This window comes from Osmerus mordax, chromosome 9, assembly GCF_038355195.1.
Source record: "Osmerus mordax isolate fOsmMor3 chromosome 9, fOsmMor3.pri, whole genome shotgun sequence".
Classification (NCBI taxonomy): Eukaryota; Metazoa; Chordata; class Actinopteri; order Osmeriformes; family Osmeridae; genus Osmerus; species Osmerus mordax.
In genome coordinates, this window is record NC_090058.1 from 10,828,819 (window position 1) to 10,853,847 (window position 25,029).

The window sequence follows — 25,029 nt, forward strand, 5'->3', positions numbered from 1 at the left end:
GGGGCTACATAGACATAAAAACTAAATGGCTGTTGTTTAAGGAAAATCACCTGATTGTTGCATGTGTGTTATTGTTGTTTGTCTCTGTGTGTTTATGTGTGAATGTGACCGTGCCTATAGGCACATTCACTAACGCATTCATTTATCTATAGCAACATTCAGAAGGTGACTGTAGTTAGTGCAGGACAAAATTAAGGACAAAAGTGAACAAGGCCAATGTATTGCAGTTGTTACAGTGCAACAACAAAATGATCACTGTTGCTCTGGATAAAAGTGTTTGCTAAATGAATAAAATGTCAAATGCAATCTCAAACAAAACATGTCTTTGTCTCTCATGCTGTTTCATTGGATTTCATTCATTTCAACACCACTTTCAGATGCCTCTTACATTCACAAAGCACCCAACAACTTGCCTGTGAAGGAGTCAGAAAAGGTTTGTGTTTGACCTTGTTTGTCCTTTAGTCTTCCACACAATGTGTCACTCAGGTCACTGAGGTTACTCTCTTCCAGAAAATTAGCACCAATCATGTACTGTATGTCCCTCTTACAGACAGAGAGCTACATGACATCCCTCTGTTCTCCTGCCCCGGCTCTCCCTGCATCCTCTGGTAAAATCCTACTTTTTTGGATTAAAATGAATTGGAACTAATAAATCATGATGACACACCCACGTTTATTTTATTTTTTTTATGTAAGGTCTTTTTTCTTTACAATTCTAACAAGCCTTCTTGTGCAAATACATGTACACAAGTACAGCAACCTCACAGCCTCACAGTCACTGATGTGTCTTTGTCCTTGTTGCTTCTTCATTAGTTCATGCTCTGAGGCCTGCTGACATTGCTGTTGTGTCTACTATGGGAATTCCACACTCACACGGGTAAGCAGCAGTCATTTTGTCACCAGCGGCACAATTCCTCTTTGTTCGTTGGATGGGGATCAAAGACATGAATGCATTTCATTGGACACAACATTGTGTCAGATGTATGTATGTATGTATGTATGTATGTATGTATGTATGTATGTATGTATGTATGTATGTATGTATGTATGTATGTATGTATGTATGTATGTATGTATCTATGTATGTATGTATGTATGTATGTATGTATGTATGAATGATTCATCCCTCATTCTTGATTCATTCCTCACACTATGTTCAATCTCACTCGCCACCACAGGGGAGAAGGAGTCGTTCTCAGTAGAATAGTTGGTAAGTCTGAATTCTTCATTCCCGTTCCAATGCCTCTATGAAAACAATCTACGTTTTCACTTTCTATATCAAGAACAAAACATTTTGGGTCCAAAAAGCTCTGTTTAATATCTGTTCTAGAACATACAGCAGAGGGATTTGAGGTTTTCAAGGTTTATCAATCAATCAGTGAACCATTATTCGTTTTAATGCACTGTCTATAGTGCATTATTGATATTGCCGTTCTCCCAGTTTGGTAGGGTTGCCAGAGATGGAATAAAACCCAAGTTTATTAAAGGGGCATTGGGTTCACTTCCTCTCTAAAGCCATGAAATATATTGGTCAGACGACAGTTTATGTTAGTGGGTTGCCATTGTGTTTTAATATTGGTTTCCTTGCCATAATTTCCTTATAGTAAAATGGTCTACTTCATCCAGAACTGTGAACTCCATACGCTACAGAAGTTTCCAATCGACGTTTCTGTCACTGATTAACCCCACAGATTTGAGGAACAATACCCCCTCACATAATCTCAGTTCGTTTTGGTGCTAATCTCTTAGAAATGTAGAGCAGACCAGGTTTGATCTAATCTCCCAGTTCACTAATGCCCTTGCTGTAAAAAGAAGATAAAGTTTGTTTCCAGTTAAGAGGTCAGGGTTCATGGAAATGTTACAAGAAGTGGGACCATAACGAGTCTGTTTTGTGACTGAATTAAAGTCATATTCATACAATAACTCATCTACCTATCTAGACCTCTGTCTGTCACCTTCAAAAGGGTGAAACCTTGAATTAAGCAATAGGACAGAATCATACGATTGTTCGTTCACACTACTGTTTGCCATATCTTTACAAAGCCAGTAAAATACATGTTCAAGATAAAAGACTAATACTGAAACTGCTTAGATATGTCTGTATGGTAACTGTCGTGAGCCAGATTGTCTCTTTAAAGACAACCGCTCTTAAGACACACTGTTTCCTTTGGGACGCAGACCATCAGAAGATGCATCTATATGAACTCTTATCTATCATGTGTGGATAAGAGTGGCCATTGACCCTATCTGGACTGCATTTATCTCTAAGTCTTTGTGAGAGTTTACAGTATGTACTAAAAGAACAAAGTGACTGGTTGAACATATAAAGTGCTATAGATTTCCATAAGAACATGAGATTATCATGTGTATTCATTCATCATGACATATTCCTATCCTTTTTCTCTCTCCATGTTCTGTCCCCAACCCCAACTACTTACAGAACTGCTGTCTATGTTTAACCCTGATGTGACACCCCTACCCCAGCAGTCAGCCCATCAGCACAGGTAAATACGGAAAACCAGACACACGTACACACAATTCACACAAATGCTGTCATTGTTTACTACACGTCTGTTCATCGGTCATAGGAGTCTGTTGGAGCAGGCTGAAGATCTAGCTCTCTCCTTCTCAAATCGCCAGGTATTTTTTCTCCCTCGCCATGGCTGTTGCTTCACTCACAAACACTGCCTGTCCAATTACTACCGCATCACTCTCTCAGCACCTGTCTACGAGTGTGTGTGTGTGTCTTACAGGCCAGAGAGACAGACAGAGACTGGGGACTGGTGCTGCTGTTCGTCCCTGCAGACTCTGTGTGTGCCTGCTCCCAACAGGTACTGTAGGATGCTGTGCCCGTCCAATCATACTGCACACCCCCATATAGTGTCCTTCACATATTGGAAACATTGTGCTTCTAAACTTCCTGATGTGAGAGCTCGTTGAGATGCTGTGGAGGTGGAGACGGAAATGTTGTCTTGTTCCCCAGGCGAGGACACAGGTGGAGTCTGCAGTTAAGGAGGTGGAGGTTGCCCTGGAGGTGTTGCTCAAAAAGGTCCTTCCTCTATTCAGTGTCTCTGTCAATGTTTTTGTTTTGTGTGTTTCTGTTTATATCTAGGTTTCTCTGTCATAGAGCATTTGACTGCACATCAGGATGTCCTAGGTTCAAATCCCCCCCTGCATGTCATTTTTGTATAAGAGTTTTATAAAAAAATATATAAATATTGCATTCTTTGTTTGCCTCCCTCAGCTGCATCACAGCCTGGTTCATGTTGTGGTCTGGAGCGGACTCTCTGATGTGCCCTCTCACCAGGACAGGTCGGTGTTTCCTCGCCCTAAAACCACACAGATACAGAAGATTCTAGAATACACAAACTTAAGTTACACTCTACAGCAACCAACATTTGCTGTTATATTATTATTTCCATGTAGGCTATAAATCTCCAATAATCTATAAACTTTAATGCATTCTATAGTTACAATTTGACATAGCATGAAATTGTAAAAGCAATAAGAGGATTGTAATACTTTATTTTCCCTGGCTGCTAATGATTTGCAGGTCATGCTTGTGTATGGAGGAGAAAGCCAAACAACGGTTACAGAGAGCTGTTTCTACAAGAGCACTGCAGGTACACCACACAAACTCAAACTCCTGTGTTTGTGTGTGTGTGTGTGTGTGTGTGGGGTGTGTGTGTGTGTGTGTGTGTGTGTGTGTGTGTGGGGGTGGGGGGGTGGGCAGGCCCCTGTCAAGTGCTCCCCTGCTACCTTCCAGTGTACCACAGCCAGAGCAGGCGGGGCTATGCAGAGTCCGTGCTGCGTCTGTCTGAGAAGGCCTGTCGGACTGATACTTAATGCTTGAAAATGAAGGAACTGTAAGAGATTTTGTGACAGGGATATTTGTGTGCATGAGAGCCTTCAATGTGTTTGTGCTGTTATTTATTACGCCTGTCTCCAGGAGTCTCTGGACAGCGTCCTGCGGAGGCAGAGGCGGCTCAGTGAGAGGGAGGACTTTGCAGTCCTGCTCCACGCCAGCCCGGTGGTCACTGACCCAGTGAGTGGACACAAGGGCCACACATATAATGCTGTTCATCTTTATTGTTATCATAAACAATAACAAGGTTAATAGCAACAATAATAACAGGGTTATTGCCACAGATGCTGTATAACCAGAGTATGTGGAAATGAGCCTATATAAACAATGATGAGATAAATGCAAGTCCATTTTTTCATTGAAGGAGATAGGTTTTTCATCTGACACAATCCAGTTGATTCTTCAGCTGTGGACCAACTTGGTAAGCTCCCAATAAACACATTGTGGACACCAAACATGGGAAAAACCCTTTTTCACAGAGCACATTGTAACAGCAACAAACGCAGCATACATAATCGTCTAAGAGAAAGTGTTTGTAGATTCCTTGAGAGATATTGATGTCACTGTTTCGGCCCTTGGTGGCACAATCTTAAAGTGACTCAGCAAATGATAACTAAGGGACTTTATGATTATTTCAGTATCAGAGATTAGATGACCAATGTTGAGAGTAGTTGTTTTATGACTTCCATTATGATCTTCACTCATACTCTCTGGTTCTTCCAGGCAAGGATTTATGTTATCTTAAGGTCTACAAAGTGTATCAGTGTGATCTGATGATTACATAAGGTAAGATGACCTGAGACTGAACCTGTCCTGACCAATCACAATTATCTCTCCCCCAGCTTCAGCCAATGGCGGGTCAGACTGAAGTGAAGGACAATGACATCAACAGTATATCCTGCCCCACTGACGTGAGACATATTCTAGTGGAAATGCAAATCAGAAAAAAATACGAGATCATAAAGCGTCTGCCCAAAACCCATCACCCCATAATTCATCATTCTTCCCTTCTCAGACTTCAGACATCAAATACTTTGAAGGATAAGCCAACAAAGGTGACAGTAATGGACACATGGTTCTCTCTCACACTCCTCTCTCCTGTCCAAACCCAGGAGCAGCCCTTCCTGAGGACTCAGCTCAACTCCCCCTCCCCACACCAGGAGCGTTCCTCAACCAACAGCAGGGAGGCCCGTCCTCTCATTGACCCCGTACGTCTCCCTCTCCCTTACTATCTGTCAGAAGTCTTGACACTGGTGAGGAAACACGTTGAGAGAAACGTACAAATGACCGAAATATCCTGTGTGTGTGCTTGCGTAGATCATGGGCTCTGAGCTACCCTGCACTGATCGCAGTCCATCCCCTACGGTACCCACCTCAGGTAAAGAGCCTCGGAGAGTTGGGTAAACACTTCCCCTGGCAGTTAGTGTGCTTTTCTGGCTGACGTGGAAGTTGTCTCTCTTGTCCCTGCAGTCCATGAGCTTCAGCCTGGGGATATCAAAGTGGTGGCAGCACTCGGAGACTCCTTAACGGTGGGCGGGCCATGTTAGCTAACTGCTCCAATCTTATATCTGCTTCCCTCTGCTCTCTTTGGGGACTTGTTGTAGAGTTGGGGACAATAGTTTCGGCCTATCATTTCTTTCTTTTTCCCCTGATGTCCCCTGATGTCCCCTGATATCATTTCCTCACCACAGGCAGGCAATGGGGTTGGCGCGAAAGACCCAAACAACCTCCTGCTGGTGATGAATGAGTACAGAGGACTGTCATGGAGGTTTGCAAGAGTTCACTAGCTGTCTAATGACCACATGCACGTGGAGAAAGTATCTGTTTGAGTTCCATGGTTGCTGTATCTCAGCAGCCCTGAAAGCTAACATAGTGTGTCTATCTTTCAGCATCGGGGGAGATCATAACCTGACTACAGTCACCACCCTGCCCAGTACGTGATCCTAGACCTACAGTTTTTATACCGTCGTGCTTCATAATACTATACAACATGTAACTGTTCATTTGCTTAAACATAACAACAATATTGTGGTTTAGAAATGTGCCACAGTATTAATGCTACTGTACCTGACCACTGATAGTAATTGATAACCATCTATGATTGTTTTAGCACTTAAATAATAAACCGAGAGGGATCTTATCGTTGCAAGGGACCTTGCTGTATACCAGATATCCAGCAGACCTATCTAGATCTTACCACTGGTTTAAAATGCTACTGATATTGATTTTTTGTGAATTACATACTGCCATATTATACAATGTTAGAGGCGTGTTTGGTTGTGTCGCTTCTAAATGCTATGCGATGTGATAGCTAGTTAGTTATAGATAGTTGGCAGGTAAGGCTAACTCTAACTATGTATAACCCCTATGGCTGTGCTGTACAGATATCTTGAAGGAGTTTAACCCCTTGCTGACTGGATTCTCCACGGGGATAGGGAATGAGGACTCCCCCAAAGCCTTCCTCAACCAGGCTGTACCTGGAGCCACCAGCAGGTCAGTTACTCTCTCTCTTTCTGTCTCGCTCTGTCTTTTTCTCTCTGTCTCTTCCTCTCTCTTTCTTTCCTGTTCCCCTGCTCCCTCCCTTAAAATGAATGTTGCCCTTTTCAGTGACATGACCACTCAGGCTCGTGTCCTAATAGACAAGATGAAGAATGACTCGGTGAGGCGAAACAAACCATATTAAAGCTTCAACTCAAGCACACACAGTACGTCACATAGACCGCGTGAGTGAATCAGAAAAGGCTGATGGTCATGTCCTCTTTCACAGCGTGTTGATTTCCAGAACGACTGGAAATTGATCACCATGTTCATTGGAGGCAACGACCTGTGTGACTTCTGCACCGACTCTGTAAGCGAGTGTCCAAATGAATAATTAATGATTACTTACATCTGCTACAACACTAGAAATGGTGTTGGTTCTGACACCTCTGGTTCTACAGGTTTACTTCTCAGCCAATAACGTGGTCGGTCGCATCCGTGAAGCTCTGGATATCTTACACAGAGAGGTAAGCTACAGTTGCCATGACTGTCTGGTCTGTTCGTTGGATAAAGGGGCACTCTAGCATTTAAATAGAGGGAGTCAGATGGCGGAGCGGTTAGGGAATCAGGCTGTTAATCAGAAGGTTGCCGGTTCGATTCTCGGCCGTGCAAAATGACGTGTCCTTGGGCAAGGCACTTCACCCTACTTGCCTCGGGGGAATGTAATGTACTTACTGTAAGTCGCTCTGGATAAGAGCGTTTGCTAAATGACTAAATGTAAACGTAAATAAGCGTCTAAAACAGCTTCCTGTGTTGGACGTGTTTTGGTTATTTCCAGGTGCCCCGTGCCTTAGTGAATCTAGCTGAGCTGCTTCACATCGTGCCCCTGCGTCAGCTGCACCAGGACAAGAGCATCAACTGTCCCACCTGGTTTGTCAAGTGAGTGAAACATTCACCCGGTGGTCACCCGGTGGCCAGAGAGCACGTTCGAGCCAGCAGCGTCACGGATTTGGCTCTGCCTGCCTGATTCACCATCAAAAGATATTTAATGATTGATTCATTTTCATTCTCGAGTCTCTGTTTGTTCCTCAGTATTGTGTGCCCTTGTGTGGTGAAGCCGAACGAGGGCTCACGTGAACTCCAGTCACTCCAAGACATGAACAGAGCTTACCAGGTACACAGGTGACTGGCTGGTGGAGGAAGATTCATGTCTAACCTGTTTGTGGTTTTCCGATTTTTGTCAGTGGGTCTGTGATGGACCCATTATTTTAAGTCTCTGTAATGAGTTTTTAAACAAAAAGTAATGTGACATTTTAATTGGTTTATATTTTGGACAAGACCATACTCTGGACAAAAAGATCATTTAGTTGTCTCTGTGTGTCTGTCTGCCTAACTCTGTCTGCCTCACTATCTGTATGTCTGTCTGCCTAACTCTGTCTGCCTCACTATCTGTGTCTGTCTGCCTTACCCTGTCTGCCTCATTATCTGTCCGTGTGTCGTTCCAGAGTAAGATGAGAGAGCTGGTGGACACGGGGCGATACGACACCCATGACAACTTCACTGTGGTGCTGCAGCCCTTCCTCAGAGAGGTCTACCTCCCCCTGCTGGAGGTGAGAGTCACTGCAGGCTCTCGATGGAGTCGGACACATACCCCATTCTAATGCTACGTGCACATAGTAGATTGGACGATGCACTCTCATGCCTTTGTGGAACAATGTTACAGCACCTACTGGGGTTGGTGTGGTCAACTGTTTGTCTCTCTCTTTCTCTTGCTGCCCCCCCCCCCCTCCTTCTCTCTCAGGATGGTCGTCCCGACCGCTCATTTTTCTCCCCTGACTGTTTCCACCTCAGTGAGAAAGCCCACAGACTCATGGCCAGTGGTATCTGGAACAACATGGTATTCTTCGTATCTATGCGTAAACTGTTCTAAAGCATCTCTCGCAGCAAGTCATTCTGAGTCCGAATAACCTGAGTGGTCTATGATGTCACTCTCGATTAGGTAGAACCAGTGGGAAACAAGACCTTCTCCCAAGACTTTTCTGCTGGTGTGGCTTTGCAGTGTCCTTCTAAGGTAATACAGACTGGATAGGCTGGTGATGTGTCAGTATATCTCTGACTTGTCATTAGATCTTGCCTTTTGCTCTGATAGTTAGTGCAGTCCATGGAAATCATTGTAGAATATGTACACTACTGTACATGGGGATAGATTACTCAGTTTCTGTTTGTCTCTGGATCAGACCATACCCTTCCTGAGGACAGCCCACAACAGCAACTACACCTATCAGGGCCCTCCTCCCTCTCCTCCACCAATCACGGTACAGTAGGTCATTCAGTGTTCAATTTTAAGATTGAAATTGAGATTATTGAGGGTTTAATATTGAGAATGTGTTTGTCTGCAATTCTGTAGAATTGGGGAAGTGATTTCTCCTGTGTGAACACGGCTCCGTCTGAGACTGTACCCACTTCTGGTGAGAGAGACGGGCGGGGAGGAGGGGGATTGGGTGGTCGGGGGGTGGGGGGAATTGGATGGGGGGGTCGAACATTACTGGTTGTGGTTTTGCGTTTGTCCCACTGATCACGCAGCTGATCCGCTCTCAGTTCACAGGTTGAAGCCTGGAGATATCAAAGTAGTGGCTGCAGTGGGGGACTCTCTAACTGTGAGTCTCTGTGAATCTCATATTTTATTAACTGCTCATGTTTGATCTCCCTCTGATGAACCTCTATCTTCTACTGTGTCAGGCTGCCTTTGGGGCCAAGGCAAAGAACATGTTGCAGCTGAGAACTGAGAACAGAGGAGTTGCATGGAGGTGAGAGGAGACACAAGGACTCAGAATACTACAGAGCCCCTGTGTTGATATTGGTGGGAAAAATATGATTGCATGGCCACAAGTTAGTAATGCGTGGCCACAAGAACAATAACTTATCGCCATTACTTAATGACGTATGAGATCATTAGGGGCCACAAGTTAATAAGGTGCGTGAATGTGATACTGTAACAAAATTGTGGCCACATCTTAATAATGCATGGCCACAGTCTGTTGTTAACGCCATACTAACACCGGGCGAGATCCATAGGCTATTATCACGTGTGATGGAAGCATGGATAAATGTGATGTCATTTCATTTGAATCTTGGGAGGAATTATTAAGGAGCTCACCCAGTGTTGTCAATATAGCCTAAACCACTGATTCCGTATCTTGTGACCACGGATGATTAAAACGTGACCTGGCCGCAGTAACTCGTGGCCATGACTTGAAAGGGTTCACAGTTAAATGAATAATATTTGTTGTTTTTTCACCAGCATTGGAGGAGATGAAACCCTCCAGACTGTCACAACACTACCAAGTAAATCTCTCTACAACCTATGTTGTAAGATTAAGAAATGTTTAGGTGTCGTTCCATAGGCTTAAAATGAAAATGATAGTAAACTAAATCTAGTTAAAGTTATAAAGCGACTTTATAAACGATGAAATCACTAGGCTTATCCTAATAGTATAGTATATCGAATGGAATTATGTTCTACTATGAGTTAATCAACATTCTGTGTCTGTTTAGATATTCTGAAGAAGTTTAACCCCAATATCCAGGGTATGTCAAAAGGGGACGGCAAAAGGCAGACAGGCTTCAATTTGGCGGTCTCTGGTGCCAAAATATCGTGAGTGCAGTTCTTACACTGAACTCTGTTCTGTTATAAAACTGTCACAAGGCCTTTATAAGACTGCCATAATGAGAAATACATGAATTTAAATGATCTGACATGTCATGATTATTGCAATGCTATGTACATATGATTAGGTACTGATGGTACAGGTAATAGGTGAAATTTATCTGACAAAAATCTATTCTTGATCTTGCACAGGGGAATTCCGGGACAGATTAAAAATCTCATAGATGCCATGAAGAAGAACTCTGTGAGTTTTTCTTCTGACCTTGTAAATGTGATGCAGAATCACATATAAAACAGGACAAAAGCTGAACTGCAATTGACGGGAACTCCGAACCTTCCTCCCCGTTTCTGTGTCTGGTTTCCTAGGCGGTGGATTTTCAGAATGACTGGAAGCTGGTCACACTGTTCATCGGGGGTAACGACCTGTGTCAGTACTGTAATGACAGGGTGAGCGTGCCCTTCAGACAGTAACATGCTATACACATGGAACAAGTGCTCATCAGGGGTTTCATAACTCCCCTCAGAGTTTTCATTTGGATGATACAGGGACAGGAAGATAGGAATGCCAACCCTGTCTCAACCTTCTCCTCAACATCCTGGGATACATTTATGTGTTATTTATAATGTGGATTATTTGCAGATTTAGCCACACTGCGAACCAGAAGTGGCTTCTATATTGTTCAGTAATCAGAATGTGTTTCTGTTTAATAGTTGTGCTATGATATCATCAGCGGCGTGTCAGCCTAACCAAGCATCGTGACCATCCTCTCATTGTTTTATTGCAGACAAGGTTTCGTTTGAATGATCAGATTATGTCACAGGATCTCCTTCTCTTTTCTCTCTCTCTCTATCTCTCCTCTCCCTCTCTATTTTTGTCTCTGCATGAGAGGAGCACAGGATCGGCCCTTGTTCTGACTTCTATCAACAAGAAAGGCAACCTCTCTCTTCATTTCTCAATCCCTCTGTCTTTTTTAAACACCCAAAAGACATGGTTCTCTCTGTCAGATCTTTTCTCGTCCCTCTCCCTCCCTCCCTCCCTCCGTCTCCTCACGCCCCCCTCTCTTTCTCGCCGCACTCCCTCCCCCTCCTCCAGCCCCTCTCTTTAATGCTGTTGCTCTGAAGCAGAATATCAAAGCACAGCATCAATTTGACATGAGCTCAGAGTCACGGCGAGTGACAACTTAGCATTAGCCAGTTGTTAGCTTTCCATGCATGTTTCATGACATTCGTTCCCTCAGTCAATATTGTAGACAGGCAATTTTCTAAACCTTTTACACTGGTGCATATGTGCACTTACGCAGCCGTGTAGGCTTCCTTGAAGTAGGAACTTCTACTTTGGCTTTCTCCTTGGAGATTTGAGCCCAAACCATTTAACCTATATTTCCATGCTTTCATAGACTTAAGGACAATTCATTGCATCCTTTTTGTTTGGTGTTTTTTTAGCTGTTGTAAATGTGACTACAGTTTGTGGATGAGTGGTTTACTATCTGTCTCCAAAACACTTGCATGTGTTTCTATGTACTACATACTGTTTATATTAACATTGGTTTTTCCATGTTTTGACACAGGCCACATTGTCACCTAAGAATTATAGTAGTCATATGATGGCAAGCTTGGATCTGCTCTACAATGAGGTAATAATATACCTTCTCCTAATTGTCAATTTAAGTAATTCTCATTTTCATTATAATACCTGGATGAATACATTTAGATATCCTATATAATTTGTTTATATTGTAAATGTGATGAGAATGGTTGGTACAATTTGATATACTATATATTTTTTTATGTTGTCATGTGATAAAATGCATGAATAAAGTTGAATACAATTTTGTATTACTAATGTGGAATAACAACTGGCGAATGAAGTGAACATTTATATATGATGTCATTGTTGGTGACCTCAGGTTCCGAGGGTGATGGTAAATGTGTTGGGAATCCTGGAGATTATAGGTCTCCGTAGAGTGAAGAGAGACAGTCTGGGATGCAACCTTTTACAGAAGTAAGTCAACTAATCCATCAGTCTATCAATAAATCAATACACGTGTGTCCTAGATTTAATTTATTTGGTTAAATATATACTTTTTTTTGTTTCTTAGTGTGTCAATACCTTAAAAGGTTATTGTAAAAAGGTTTATCAGTATTCAGAGGTCCCCTGAGTGATAAAAAGCACAGTCAGCCTATCGAAATACTGACAATAGTAGCATTCAACTACAGATCTATAAATTACTCGATATACTAATCAATCAGAGTGCAGTCCATTGACAAACATGTAGCTATGTGTCTGAAGGACCCTGTGGCAAAGACAGATTGCTTTGCTGCTTGGCTCACATTTTGTTTCACAGATCTCCCAGGAAGAAAATGCAACTTTATATATCCCGTTGTTTCACAGCCATGCACTTCTTCTTGAGTCCAGAATGGTGGTAGGGACACTCGCTTAGACAACAGCTATAAACATCATTCTTATGTTTCAGGAATGTCTGTCCATGCTTCATACAACCAGGAGAGGACTCCATGGAACTGTCAGAAATCAAGAGAATCAATCGTGAACTACAGGTCCGTGAACTGGACAATTAACATGCATTTTATGAATACATGTAGCCTAATACATTTTTTCAGATTCTTTTATCCAAAGTGATGCACAAGTAGTGCATATAGGGAGTGCAGCAGATAATCAAGGACCAGAAGTGCACAGTTCTATCTCTATTTAAATGGTTAGTCCCAAGGTACCAAACACAGAGTAACTAGGTAAATATGCAAAGAAATGTAAAGTGAAAAAGTAGTCACAACTTACAAGTTGTTTAAAAGTATTTACTTCAAAAAACAACATCCAAAGAGGGATGGTAGCACTCATCAACTTATAGAAAAACAAGGAACAGGGACAGTGTCTCAATATCTAGTATGACAGTGTCTTCTGTGTTTTTGTCACCTAGACTGAGACAGAGAACCTGATCCATAGTGGTCGCTATGACAGCCGAGAGGACTTCACTGTTGTTCTCCAACCCTTCTTCAAGAACTCTGTAGTTCCTGTTAACACGGTATGTCCACCATCAACAAACACACACCACACATACACATATAACCATAAACAAGGAAGGTAGTAGACGGAGAATTCATTGTACACAATGTAACATACAGTAGGGAAGTACACTCTGACTGAATGGACTCACTCCTAGGAAGGGAAACCAGACAACACATACTTCTCTGTGGACTGCTTCCACTTCAGTGCGCGGGGTCATGCTGACATGGCTGTAGCTCTATGGAATAACATGGTAAATATGCAAAGTCAGAACTGTTGAATTAGGTAACTGACGGGCCGGTTTTTGTGACCGTGTTCTACTGGATTTCTGATGATTTAATCATCTCATTACAGTTGGAACCAGTGGGCCAAAAACAGACATACAACAACTTCACAAATGACAGAAACAGCATTAAGTGCCCCACTGAGGTAAGATTTGTTGGGTACAATAGTGAAGGGGAGTTTAAATTAGACCTACTGTAATGGCACTGCACAAATAACTGAATGGTCTTCTTTCATCCTTCAGGAGCAACCTTACATTTTCACCAATATTAACAGTTTACCTGCAGTGCCCACCACTACCACCACCACTACCACCACTACCATCCAAACACCCAGCACATCCACACCTCTCAACCCAACCTGTTCTGACAATGTGCCTGTATGGGCAGCTGCAGTGCTGGCTGTCACAGGACTTCTGATTGGCTGGGGTCTAACCTGGGTCCTCCTCTCCTGTAAGGAAAAGAGAAACAGGAGGAAGGTGAAGATGGTGGAGGAGAGAGAGATGAAGGGAACTGGGTTCTAGCATTGTATTGATCATAAATAGGTTTCATGTAACTAGTGTGTCTGGCCTCTCCATCTGTACCAGTGTGGCTGAAATCATTGATGTTCACTTGCCCTGTGCTAATGTCACAGACAATAATGAGGCCTGTTTAGAATACAACAAGCCGTCCTCAACCACATGCTGCAATGAATTAAATTGATCAATCCTAAGAACACGCAAGCACAGCATGTGTACATGTAAAGTAGCCCTCATAAGAACATAGGCTCTCATTTATGTACAGTACCAAGTTTTGGACCAACAGTGTATTTTATTGTAAATATTATGGTATTGTTGAAGTAATGTAAAATAAAGTATTTAGTCAATGCTAATATTGCCAATTTAGTCATTTAATGCCGATTTGCAAACCATGTGGTATAATGTTCTTTAACAGTTGCTGTATATTGTTTTGCTTTCATCTTAAGCTATTTCATAAGAAGGAACTTTGGACGGAGGTGTGTTGGACTACTGCATACAGTCAAATAAATGTATCAGTTGTATATGTGTTATCATTTAATAAATAATAGATTTGTTATGATACTCCACATTCTGTTTTGCTTGTTGCGATTTTATGATATTGATAGGTAGGCTATATTCTGTACCTCTATGAATTCATGCTACAAAGAAACCCTTGGGAACTCCCTCTGGCGTTGATCGTGAAGAAACTGAACATTCCACCCCGAACTTCAGTAGCGAAGATGGCGGAGACCGAGTTGAACGTGGACAGTATCATCTCTCGGCTTTTGGAAGGTGAGTAGCCTTGAATGTGTCCTAGGACTTGACCGTTCTTCTAACTATGTATGACATTGTGTGGTTAAATGATTCACACACCTTTATGTTAAACGCGTAGTGACATTATTTAAAGCGAACGCCAGATAGTTAGCTATAGCTACTCTATCTAGCTAGCTCCCAACAATGTTTATAAACAGTGTGGCCACACTGCTAGTGTGGTGTGCGGCCGTCGTCTGCCCCTTTTACGGTTGCTGTTTAGCCTTGTCTTCAGCCATCTTCACGTCTACAGGAAGAAATCATCGGCTTTCTGACCATTTTAATTGTGTAGGTTTTAGATAGACTACTACACATTTGCAATCAGCCTGCTAGCACTGCTTGCTCCAACGCTAGCTAACGTCTTACATTTTAGGCGGTTGCTATGCAGAGTCGGTACAGCACAGTGTGAGAGACTGACACCCACTTCAGTGACAGCTGTTTCTGCGTCTCGCACACATTGCTAGGACCTCTTGCCCTTGACACGATATGGTCGGTATTACGCCTACCAAATAAACCTATGTACCCTAGTTAAACACATGAACATGTACACCTATAATGCTCCTTCTCTAGTCCTCCAAGCGCGTTCTCCTGTACGCCCCAGCGAGACGTATTTACTATGCGGGCGCATAGTTATCTAAAGCCAGCCACTATTCTTTGCCATTGCAGCTTTCCTACACTGGTGATCACAGACTCTGGAATCTTACATTAGCTAGCCTAGATTCTATTAAAATGTCGCTCACTGCCGAATTATGGTATCACAAGTCAGCTCACTCTGAAACAGACAAACACACGCAACACACTCCCACACACATGGTTTTCCATAAAGCTATAATTGGTAGAACTGTTTGAAAGCTCCTGATAAAGGCAAGAAGGACAATGCAACTAGTCGACAGGGCACAAAGAAATGGATACTGCTGTAGTATGTGTTTAGCTGATGCATTAAGGTAGGTCTTGTGATAAGGAAAGATGCTTGTGTGTGTCTGTGCTGCACAGAAGCCAGGCATCTATGGAGACTTGTTGTCCTAGACTCTGTTGAGGCGACTCGCTTGCTTGGTCAGGCATCTCAACATTATGTAATATGTTCTCATGCTGTCAGAAAATGTAATGTCTATGAAAAGTCAACTCAGTGGAGACGGCTTATTCAGTTGCCTCCCCCCCCCCACATACACACACACACACATGCATACACACACACACATACACAAAATGCCCACACAGGCTTCCCATTGAATTCATTCTGACTGTCCCACTTGGCAGTTTGTGATGGGAACAAATCCTCTTCATGGTTTCATTCCAGCCTTTACCCATCCATGGTCTTAAAGATCTAATCCCCTTTGAAAGTGCATCCCTGCAAAAGCTGTGTACTTCTGGCCTTAACGCCGCAAACCGTCTTTGCGAGGCTGCCTTAGCTCACTCAGCTTTGATGCATTGGCATAAGCACTACCTCTGCATTTTCTGACTAGGAGGATACTCGAGGCAGTTAGGGTAGATTGATGACATGGGACTGTGTTTGTACTCTGGGAATGGTGGTATGACCCTCCACGCCCTACTCTCCAGGAAGTTAGATCCCACTCTGCAAAAATGCTCTAACTAATTTAAGTGCGGAAATATTTTGTTTGGAGCTTGCTTATGCTTAGAAGACGTACTTTTGGGTCCCAGTGCAGTACGAGCATGTGAACACAATGTGTTGTTTACACAAATTAAGTCACTAAATAAGACAATTATACTAGAAACAAGTCCAACAACATAAACAATATAGAACAGCTAGATGTACAGTTTTTGCAACGCATGGTTTCATATGTGTGTATGCGTGTAAGTAGGCTGTGTGTGTGTGTGTGTGTGTCGTGTGCTTTATCAGGGGTAAGGGTGAGGAGGAGATGCCACACTGGTTAATCCAGCTCAGACTGCTCACAGTGAGAACACGCTAGAATTGGTCTCCCTTTGAGGGGAACAGGAGACAGATATACATCTCTGTTGTGTCTCTCCCTCACACACACTCACACACACAAAAGCATGCATTGTATTCTTCATGAATTCACAGAGCAAGGCTGGTATCTCAGAGTTAAAATTGCTAGTTAGGCTGTTGCTTAACTCTTTGGTTAGGGGTTTGTCCAACCAAATTGGCCATCATTCATCCTCTAGCAGTCTAGCTCGACTGGCTGAGAAACAGAGGAGGCGTGTCAAGGGTTGTCTAAATAAGCTGGTTCTAAAACACCCCCTTTAAACAAATGTGACCTTTGATTTGATTGTCTCCAGACTGACTCAGAGACTAGCTGCATGCAAATTAGAACTGAATAGGCCAACACCAGCATAGGCTAAATTCACTCTCTTTCTTTACTGTAGGCACCAACCAAAGTGTGTGTGTGTGTAGCATGTAAACAGTCTGGGGGTCAGGAGTTAGGACTTGGATGAGCTAGGTTTAGAGACCAACTGAGATTACTGTTGTTTGCCATATAAGGCTGAGAGTCATTCAAATGAAGCCTAGGTCATATGTATGGGTGTTATTGTAGTAAAAACGTTACCAATGATAATGTGATTAGGATAATCATGATGGTTATGACAATGGTGATGATAAAAGGCTAAATGAAAACGGTCCAAATGGTGGTGGTGGTGATGATGATGAATCATTCAAATAATGTTGATGACAAGGACGCCCTTCTCTCGCTCTCCAGTGCGGGGATGTCGTCCTGGGAAGATCGTCCAGATGACGGAGGCGGAGGTGCGGGGTCTGTGCATCAAGTCCAGGGAGATCTTCCTCAGCCAGCCCATCCTGCTGGAACTGGAGGCCCCACTGAAGATCTGTGGTCAGTACGAGAAACACTTCAACCTTTATTACCCCCCTGTTGCTGTATCTCACCACCTTGCACTCTTCTCTGTCACGCTCTCCTCTCATAACCTTTTGAAGGGATTATCTTTCCTTCCACTTCTATGCCTTCCACTATTTTGCTTGAATATTTGTTCCATCCCTTTCATGTTCACTTCATATGTAGAGTATGCAGGATTCTCTTTTGAGAATCCCTTGGCCCGGGGGTGGGAGAGATCGAGAAAAGGGAGAAAGAGAGCTCGCTCCTCTCCTACCCGCTAGAACCCTGACCGCAGGCCCTCGTCTCCAGACCGCAGAGCAACAATCTACTGCTTTGATGCAGCTTGGAATTCGCTTATGCAACAGGGCAGAGAACCCAGGGCCATGTCAAGTCACTGTCACTCTCCTGCCCCCATGTACTGTACACACACACACATTCTGTACACCCCCCGTCATTTTGTGGCTCTCTTTTGTTTTTTCTGGTATCGGTTCAGGCGCCGGTATCGTAAAAACCCAAACGATACCCAGCCCTACTCCTGAGTCTTTCTCCTCTGCTCCGGCGTAGAAAGAATCCTATCTATTTATCTCTGTGGCTCCCACACATCTCCGCACTCTCCCACACACTTTATCTTTCCCTTCAGCACACAGCCCTCACACTGCCCACATTCTCCATGCTCGGTACCCCTCAATTTATTCACATGTCCTCAACACACACACACACACAAAGTACAATACAACACATTTGTGATTTCATCTGTTTGGCAGCATACCTCCCACACACCGCCAGCTCTCACTGTTTTCTGTTTGCGTGTGTGTTTGTGGGCATGATATCAGATGTCTGATGTCTATCATGGCAGGAATGCCAATTGACTGACAATGATGTTTGTTTTGACTTCGAAATCAGCTTGATCTGTAAGCAATCAAATATTGGGTAAGTGGGTTTCAGTATTGGGTGATGAGGAATAACGACTGGCCGCTTGGTGGTTCCTATGGAGTTAACGAGCTCCTAACCTTGGGGTCTGTAGGTATGAACCTCTGCTGGGTTCATGCCTACAGACCCAGCTCTGACAGGAGGGCTCTGCTCCTGATGCAGACGCGACAAACAATGTTCACCTTTAATTATTCACTAAGGCCACATGGATCAGGTTCGTCCTGTCACACACTAAGCCCTCATGATGTCGCTTACTGCCTGCTGATGGAAGCGTCCGTGCGTCGGCATTGGGCCCTGTCTGGCAGAGGAGGGGCAGAGTGGAGGGACATTAGAACTCGCTTCCCTTTTCGGGCTCCTCGAGTTTTTGTGCTGCCTACGTTGTTTGTTTTCGCCTTGTTTTGGATCGACGTGTCGTGTGTGTGTCTGCCGATCCCTGTGTGTGAGGCCATCCCTGTGTGTGAGGCCATCCCTGTGTGTGTGAGGCCATCCCTGTGTGTGTGAGGCCATCCCTGTGTGTGTGAGGCCATCCCTGTGTGTGTGAGGCCATCCCTGTGTGTGAGGCTGCACCCCCAAGATATTGTCAATTTCAGGGAATGATATCACTCACTAATTTACCCCCTCTCCCTGTTTATCATCCATTAATTTGACTCTGTCCTTTTCTCCTCTCAGCCTCTCATGCCTCCACTTTAGCTGTCCTCCAGCTAGCCTAATTGACCAATACTCTGGCTGTTGAGTCCTGTGAGTGTTCTGGCTCACAGCAGATGTGTCTATGTAATGGAAGTGCTCTCGGATGGAGACGAGATGAGCTGGCATGACAGTGGTTTGGTCATAAGAGCTTTCTGGTCATTTGAAGTTGCTGTCATGGGAGAAAAAAGTACACACTCAAACACAAAGTTGATGTAGTCCCATTGGCGTAATTGCAGATAGAAAAATACACTGGGGGGAAAAGGTGGGGGTCTGGAGTCTTCGAGAACCACTTGTTTTCCTTCTCTCTCCCACTCACCGCCTCCACTCCAGGCCTCTTTTTTTCCGCCTGCTTGCTCTCTCTCTGTCTTCTCCCTCTCTCATTCCTCTCTCTCCATCCTCCTCCTCTCTGACCACTAAATCAGCCCTGCTATTCTCAGCCCTGTTTTGACACTGCAGACATGGCCTGTGTAAATCATTCACCCTCACCTCCCAGCCCAGCGTGAAGGGGCAGGGCGCCACCCTCCACTCTCATCCAATCCGGTTCCAGCTTTCAAGACACTGGCAGGCACACTGTAAACAACCGTCATGGTCCAATGACGGTTGGGGGGTGGGGTGGGGTCAGGAGAAGTGAGGTGTCCACCCTAGCCGATTGGACCCTGGCCAGCAAAGGGGGACGAATGGATAGCCATCAAGAGGACGTTACATTCAAAGCATTACATTTAGCCATTTAGCAGACGCTCTTACAATGTTCAAGTTAAATGTCATTTACATGTGAAATACAGGCCATGGTAAGCTTTCTAGAGCTTCGTGAAAATGACACTGGTCAGTTTGTTCTCGGGTAGCCTATTAGATTAGCTTATGCACTGAGGTGCGTAGCTGCAGTTTGCTGTCGTCTGTCGACCTGGGAATATTAGCATTCAGAGGGTGGCTATGCACCTGGCCAGACTCCCTCCCTCGTCTTCATCACGGCAGCGTTTAACCCAAATTGGAGCCGGCCTTGGTGCAGGAGGATATTTTTGGAATCTGGGCTGGTCCCTGTTGACGTGCTCCCCTGCTACCCTCCAGTGTACCACAGCCAGAGCAGGCGGGGCTATGCAGAGTCCGTGCTGCGTCTGTCTGAGGAGGCCTATCGGACTGATACTTTATGTTTGAAACTGAAGGAACGTGAAATTGATGTGGAGATTTTGTGACAGGGATATGTGTGTGTGTGTGTGCGTGCGTAAAGACTGCATCGCTAACCTGGATGCATCATCCTCTTCCCCTCCTTTCCCCCTCTCTTCTCAAGGCTCTCAGCCCTCATGTGGTGCTACTAGTTGCAATGGCTCCATGTGAGTGTGTGTCCTTGGAAACTGACAGCCACTGACCCTGCGCCTTTACAGCCGTTCATCCCACCTGATCACCAAGCTCCCAGAGCGCACAGAGAGACGATGATGGAGGGGGGAGGGAAAAGAGAGAGAGAGAGACACGCTTCAGTCAGCTTAACCCCTCACTGCCCCCCTCCCCAGGTGACATCCATGGGCAGTACACAGACCTGCTGAGGCTGTTTGAGTACGGAGGCTTCCCGCCCGAGGCCAACTACCTGTTCCTGGGGGACTACGTGGACCGGGGGAAGCAGTCCCTGGAGACCATCTGTCTCCTGCTGGCCTACAAGATCAAATACCCGGAGAACTTCTTCCTGCTGCGGGGAAACCACGAGTGTGCGTCCATCAACCGCATCTACGGCTTCTACGACGAGTGTGAGCGAGCAAGCACGTGAACGCACACGCACAGTACATCCTCTGACTCCCAGTTACTGTACACACACACACACGCACGGTGACATTCACGGCTCGTCTCTGTCCCCACCCTCCCCCCCCTCCCCTATCAGGTAAGCGCAGGTTCAACATCAAGCTGTGGAAGACCTTCACGGACTGCTTCAACTGTCTCCCCATAGCCGCCATCATCGACGAGAAGATCTTCTGCTGCCATGGAGGTCAGAGGATAGACGGGGGGGGTCTCTTTTCTGCTTGCTCTCGGTCCTGTCTTCCTGTTGTCCCCAATATTCTATCAATGCTCAATGCGTTCTCCTAACCTGCAGGCCTGTCACCTGACCTGCAGTCCATGGAACAGATTCGTAGGATCATGAGGCCAACAGATGTCCCAGATACAGGTGTGTGTGTCCAATTAGGTTGTTTCCTGTGAATCCAGACTCTTTTTCTTTTGGAGGGGGGGGGGGGGGGGCTGTTTCCTTGCTGGTCTCTCTTTCTCTCTGAACTCCCTTAACCTCTGCATTCCCTCCTCCTTCTCCTCCCCTCACTGACTGTATCCTCCCTTGTCTCTACCTCCCCAGGCCTGCTGTGTGACCTTCTGTGGTCAGACCCAGACAAGGACGTCCAGGGCTGGGGCGAGAACGACCGCGGGGTCTCCTTCACATTTGGAGCGGACGTAGTCAGCAAGTTCCTCAACCGCCATGACCTGGACCTCATCTGCAGAGCCCATCAGGTACTGACACACACACATACACACACTCACACTTTATTATTCTATTTTTGTTATTTTGGTGGGAATTGTGTGATTGTTCAGCTAACAAACCTACTGAGTGTGAGGTGGTTTTGTAAACTGAAAACCTTGTTTTGGGTCTTAGCTTGGTAACTATTGGTTGTACCGTATGAACTTGTCAAGTTGGAGCTGCATGGAACAAAGTTAGGTTGCATATTCGCAGGGGCTTATAGGGGATATTAATTGGGCTGGATGAGGATTTGTAACCTATGTCCTCTCATAGGTTGTGGAGGATGGATATGAGTTCTTTGCCAAGCGCCAGTTGGTTACCCTTTTCTCCGCTCCCAACTACTGCGGGGAGTTTGACAACGCTGGCGGCATGATGAGTGTTGATGAGTCCCTCATGTGTTCTTTCCAGGTACACATACACACACACACACACCGATGCTACTTGTATTTATACAATAAACATGCCATGTGTGATAACAGACACACGCTGACAGCCCCACATCCCAGGCTCATTCACACTCCTCTCTTCTAAGGCTCCTTCTTCCTCCCTCTGTTTACAGATCCTGAAGCCCTCAGAGAAAAAGGCCAAGTACCAGTATGGAGGGGTGAACTCTGGGCGCCCCGTCACCCCGCCCCGCACTGCCCAGGTCCCTAAGAAGAGGTGAACACACAGCCTGTTCCCAACCCAGACCCCACGTCCCCTTGCCTCCCCAACCTCCTTCGCTGCAAGCCCAGTAAACTCATGGAAGATGCAGGGCCTATCCATACTCCCCCATCCCCTCCCTTTCTCTCTTTCTCTCTCTCTCTTCCCCTACACTCATTGTCTTTTTTCTCCCTATATTCCACCCTCCTGACGACTCTTTTCTGTATGTGTACATAAATTTGCTGTGACCAATCGTATGACTTATATATTTTTTTCTTTCTTTTTTTGCCTGTATGGTGGTATTTTTTATTGACTCTTTATTGTGGTTTTCTTGCGATGCCATTCGAGCCCCTGTCTCCGAGGTGTAGTGTAAGGAACCACGCTTAGTGTGCACGCGAACAAGTCAGAGTAACTCCTGCCTTCAGAGAGAACTTAAATGGATGTGGAAATGTAACAGTTTTGCCTTGTCCCATCCCCCCCTAAAAGCAGTAAACAAACAAACAAAACTCCAGACAAAATTGATTTCAGCTAAACCAGACACTCTGTAATGGTCTGTACGTACACTCTCATATTGATAGTGATTAGCTCTCATGATTGTTTGTGGGCCGAGTGAACGAGGGAATGTTTCTGTGTGTGCGTGCATGCGTTGTTGCGGTGTCCCATTTTTTTCCCCATCCATGGACAAGTCCATCCCCAGTCTGTCCAATACAGACCATTAGGACTGAGAGACCGAAAGCTTGAATGAACAACGCAGGCAATAACAGATGCTGCTGGCAGTTCACACCCACACGCCACACAAACACACATTCCCTCCACCCTGAAGCGCCTGTCCGTGCCTACTGTAGATCCCACACAACCCCCACACAAGCCGATGTCACTTCTCACACTAAGGTGCATGTGACGCACTTGCATATCAACTCAGTCCCCCCCCACACACACACATTCTTACTCCCCTCTTGCAGAATGACCTCACATATCCCTTTGTTATTTACAACGGTTGGCCGACCAATCCCATGTCGGACATCCTTTAGAATTGTACATCGTAAATGAGCTGCTACCTGCACTGTGAGGTGCAAAGACCATGTTCTAGACTAGCCTGCACGGGCTTGTGGCCTATCGTGGCTTTGTGTGGTTGCTGGTCTGGACTTGGCACGAGGCAGCTGGTTTGAAGACGCCTGGCTGGCAGCAGGCACTGGAGGGTCAGCACTTGCAATAACTCCCTCAGGCGAGTGAGCTCTTAAATAAATAACTGTTATAATAACTTGGAGCACAGCAAGTATCCCGTCTCTGCATCTTTTTTAATACTGTGTGGATTGTGTATGCAGCCAGTAAACCTGACTACGGTGGTACTAAATGAAGGACTGTGAAGTAGTGATATTAATATTTGTGGGTCATCCCTCCTTAAACCCTCCCTTCCCTATCTGCTTGAGTGCCATAGAGAGGCAAGTGAATCAAACCAAAGGGAAAGTAGGTGGTTTCAGCATTGATGTGGTCTCTGTTGCACCAAACCCTCCTCATCAGAGACACTGGGGCAGGTGAGACCAACGAATATGTGACACGTGATAGTAGCACCATCAGGTGACGAGACACTTTCACTGCATTTCTTTTTCTTTTTTTTTTTACTGTCGCTTCACTTGCATTTCAGAGTATCCTGTATTTGTTGTTTTCCACATGACATTACCAGAGCAAAGTGGTTGCTGTATCATTTGAATCTGGAGGTACTTGTTGAATAGTTACCTATTCTGCTCTCCCACAATAAGCCGAGTCGACAGTTCAGCTTCAGCCCACAGAAAACCTGCAGTCAAGTTTGATGTGATGGAAACTCGCTCTCCTATGTGCTGTTTCTATATAATCAATTCACTCTGCTTACTTTTTATTTTCATTTCCTAAACATTAGTGGGAAAATCCAAGGTATTACCAAACTATTTTGCAATTTGTACAAGTTGGTTTCAAGTCTTTGAATTCAATAAATGGATGGAACTAAATTAGTCTTGGATTTATTTGTTGTGGTTTTTGAATACACCTACTGTATCACAGCTTTAGAATGACTAGTTTTATTATCTTAACCCTCTCTGGAACCCATTGGATTCTACCTACATCATACAAGGTTCATCAAAGGCTAGAGCAAAGTTATAGATAAGCACACACCTTGGCAATATGTTAAAGTAGGAAAACCTTTAATGTCAACCAGTTTGCTGATTCCACGCTCTTACTCGGCGCTGGGGGAGGAGGTCCTCCACCTACATATCCCTGGACACCCCACTTGGAACGGCCCTCTGGGTCGACACTCTTCTCGGGTTATCTGTACTTGCCCCAGGCCTTGGCAGGGCTCTATTCTGCCAACGTGTCCTGATCCAGTCCACAGCTCTGCTTAGAGGGCCCTCATACAGCCAGTAAGTGAGGGTGAGCAGGAAACATGGCAGCCCCATGTGGAGGTCTGACAGGATCCACACTAGGAAAAGCCACAGCACCACCTTGAGGAGCAGGAGGGTAGTGAGGGTCGGGCAGTGGGAGTCCAGCCACAGCCCCAGTTTGCTGCTCCCCAGCTGCCTACCCAGGAAGCTGCTTCTGAGCGTGCAGCCAAGACCGCTGTCCCACAGCCACCTCAGCAGGCTGCACTGTATCAGCCACTCAGGGTTGCACTGTGGAGGAGAGATACACATCATTGTGTTATTCCAGAGTTCCAAACACTATAGACTTTCCATTCCAGTACACTTTCCATTCTGACCTGCAAATTTGGGTCATGGGCCGGTTCGGCCCGTCTTCTCCTAGTCAGTAAGTTCATCACCGGGCCAGGCACAGACTGTCTCCTAGCCTCCATACCTGTGAGAGGTGGAATATTATACAACAGTTAGTTCCAA

The 25,029-nt window shown here is 45.0% G+C and overlaps 2 protein-coding genes across 2 annotated transcripts; both read left to right on the forward strand.

The window, feature by feature from the left end:
• Positions 1–562: 562 nt before the first annotated feature.
• LOC136949108 (phospholipase B1, membrane-associated-like) lies at positions 563–13,953 on the forward strand. The gene is made up of 39 exons (XM_067243316.1): positions 563–608; positions 814–877; positions 2,589–2,635; positions 2,761–2,836; positions 2,989–3,049; positions 3,245–3,312; positions 3,554–3,623; positions 3,950–4,045; positions 4,260–4,286; positions 4,708–4,776; positions 4,978–5,073; positions 5,183–5,243; positions 5,336–5,394; positions 5,557–5,633; positions 5,755–5,798; positions 6,250–6,358; positions 6,473–6,524; positions 6,633–6,713; positions 6,805–6,870; positions 7,182–7,282; positions 7,436–7,517; positions 7,849–7,953; positions 8,145–8,240; positions 8,343–8,414; positions 8,581–8,658; positions 8,751–8,811; positions 8,942–9,000; positions 9,083–9,150; positions 9,645–9,688; positions 9,899–9,998; positions 10,203–10,254; positions 10,377–10,457; positions 11,579–11,644; positions 11,918–12,012; positions 12,485–12,566; positions 12,944–13,048; positions 13,187–13,282; positions 13,384–13,458; positions 13,556–13,953. Exons 1-39 carry the CDS (start codon positions 563–565, stop codon positions 13,832–13,834), a joined length of 3,066 nt encoding a protein of 1,021 aa, XP_067099417.1. The 3' UTR covers positions 13,835–13,953.
• A 594-nt stretch (positions 13,954–14,547) lies between these two features.
• On the forward strand, positions 14,548–22,421 carry LOC136948750 (serine/threonine-protein phosphatase PP1-beta catalytic subunit-like). The gene is made up of 8 exons (XM_067242758.1): positions 14,548–14,599; positions 17,290–17,421; positions 20,544–20,774; positions 20,906–21,010; positions 21,116–21,187; positions 21,368–21,519; positions 21,800–21,934; positions 22,086–22,421. Exons 1-8 carry the CDS (start codon positions 14,548–14,550, stop codon positions 22,188–22,190), a joined length of 984 nt encoding a protein of 327 aa, XP_067098859.1. The 3' UTR covers positions 22,191–22,421.
• The last annotated feature ends 2,608 nt before the right edge of the window (positions 22,422–25,029 follow it).

What these genes read in the sequence shown, in the direction of transcription:
- LOC136949108 (XM_067243316.1), top strand. Translation starts at nt 563, where the DNA reads ATGACATCCCTCTGTTCTCCTGCCCCGGCTCTCCCTGCATCCTCTG. An exon ending in TACAGTCACCACCCTGCCCA is followed by an intron (nt 5,799 to 6,249) that starts GTACGTGATCCT and finishes TGTGCTGTACAG; the next exon opens with ATATCTTGAAGGAGTTTAAC. An exon ending in CTGTAGTTCCTGTTAACACG is followed by an intron (nt 13,049 to 13,186) that starts GTATGTCCACCA and finishes ACTCACTCCTAG; the next exon opens with GAAGGGAAACCAGACAACAC.
- LOC136948750 (XM_067242758.1), top strand. Translation starts at nt 14,548, where the DNA reads ATGGCGGAGACCGAGTTGAACGTGGACAGTATCATCTCTCGGCTTTTG. An exon ending in GATCTTCTGCTGCCATGGAG is followed by an intron (nt 21,011 to 21,115) that starts GTCAGAGGATAG and finishes CCTAACCTGCAG; the next exon opens with GCCTGTCACCTGACCTGCAG. An exon ending in TCATCTGCAGAGCCCATCAG is followed by an intron (nt 21,520 to 21,799) that starts GTACTGACACAC and finishes GTCCTCTCATAG; the next exon opens with GTTGTGGAGGATGGATATGA.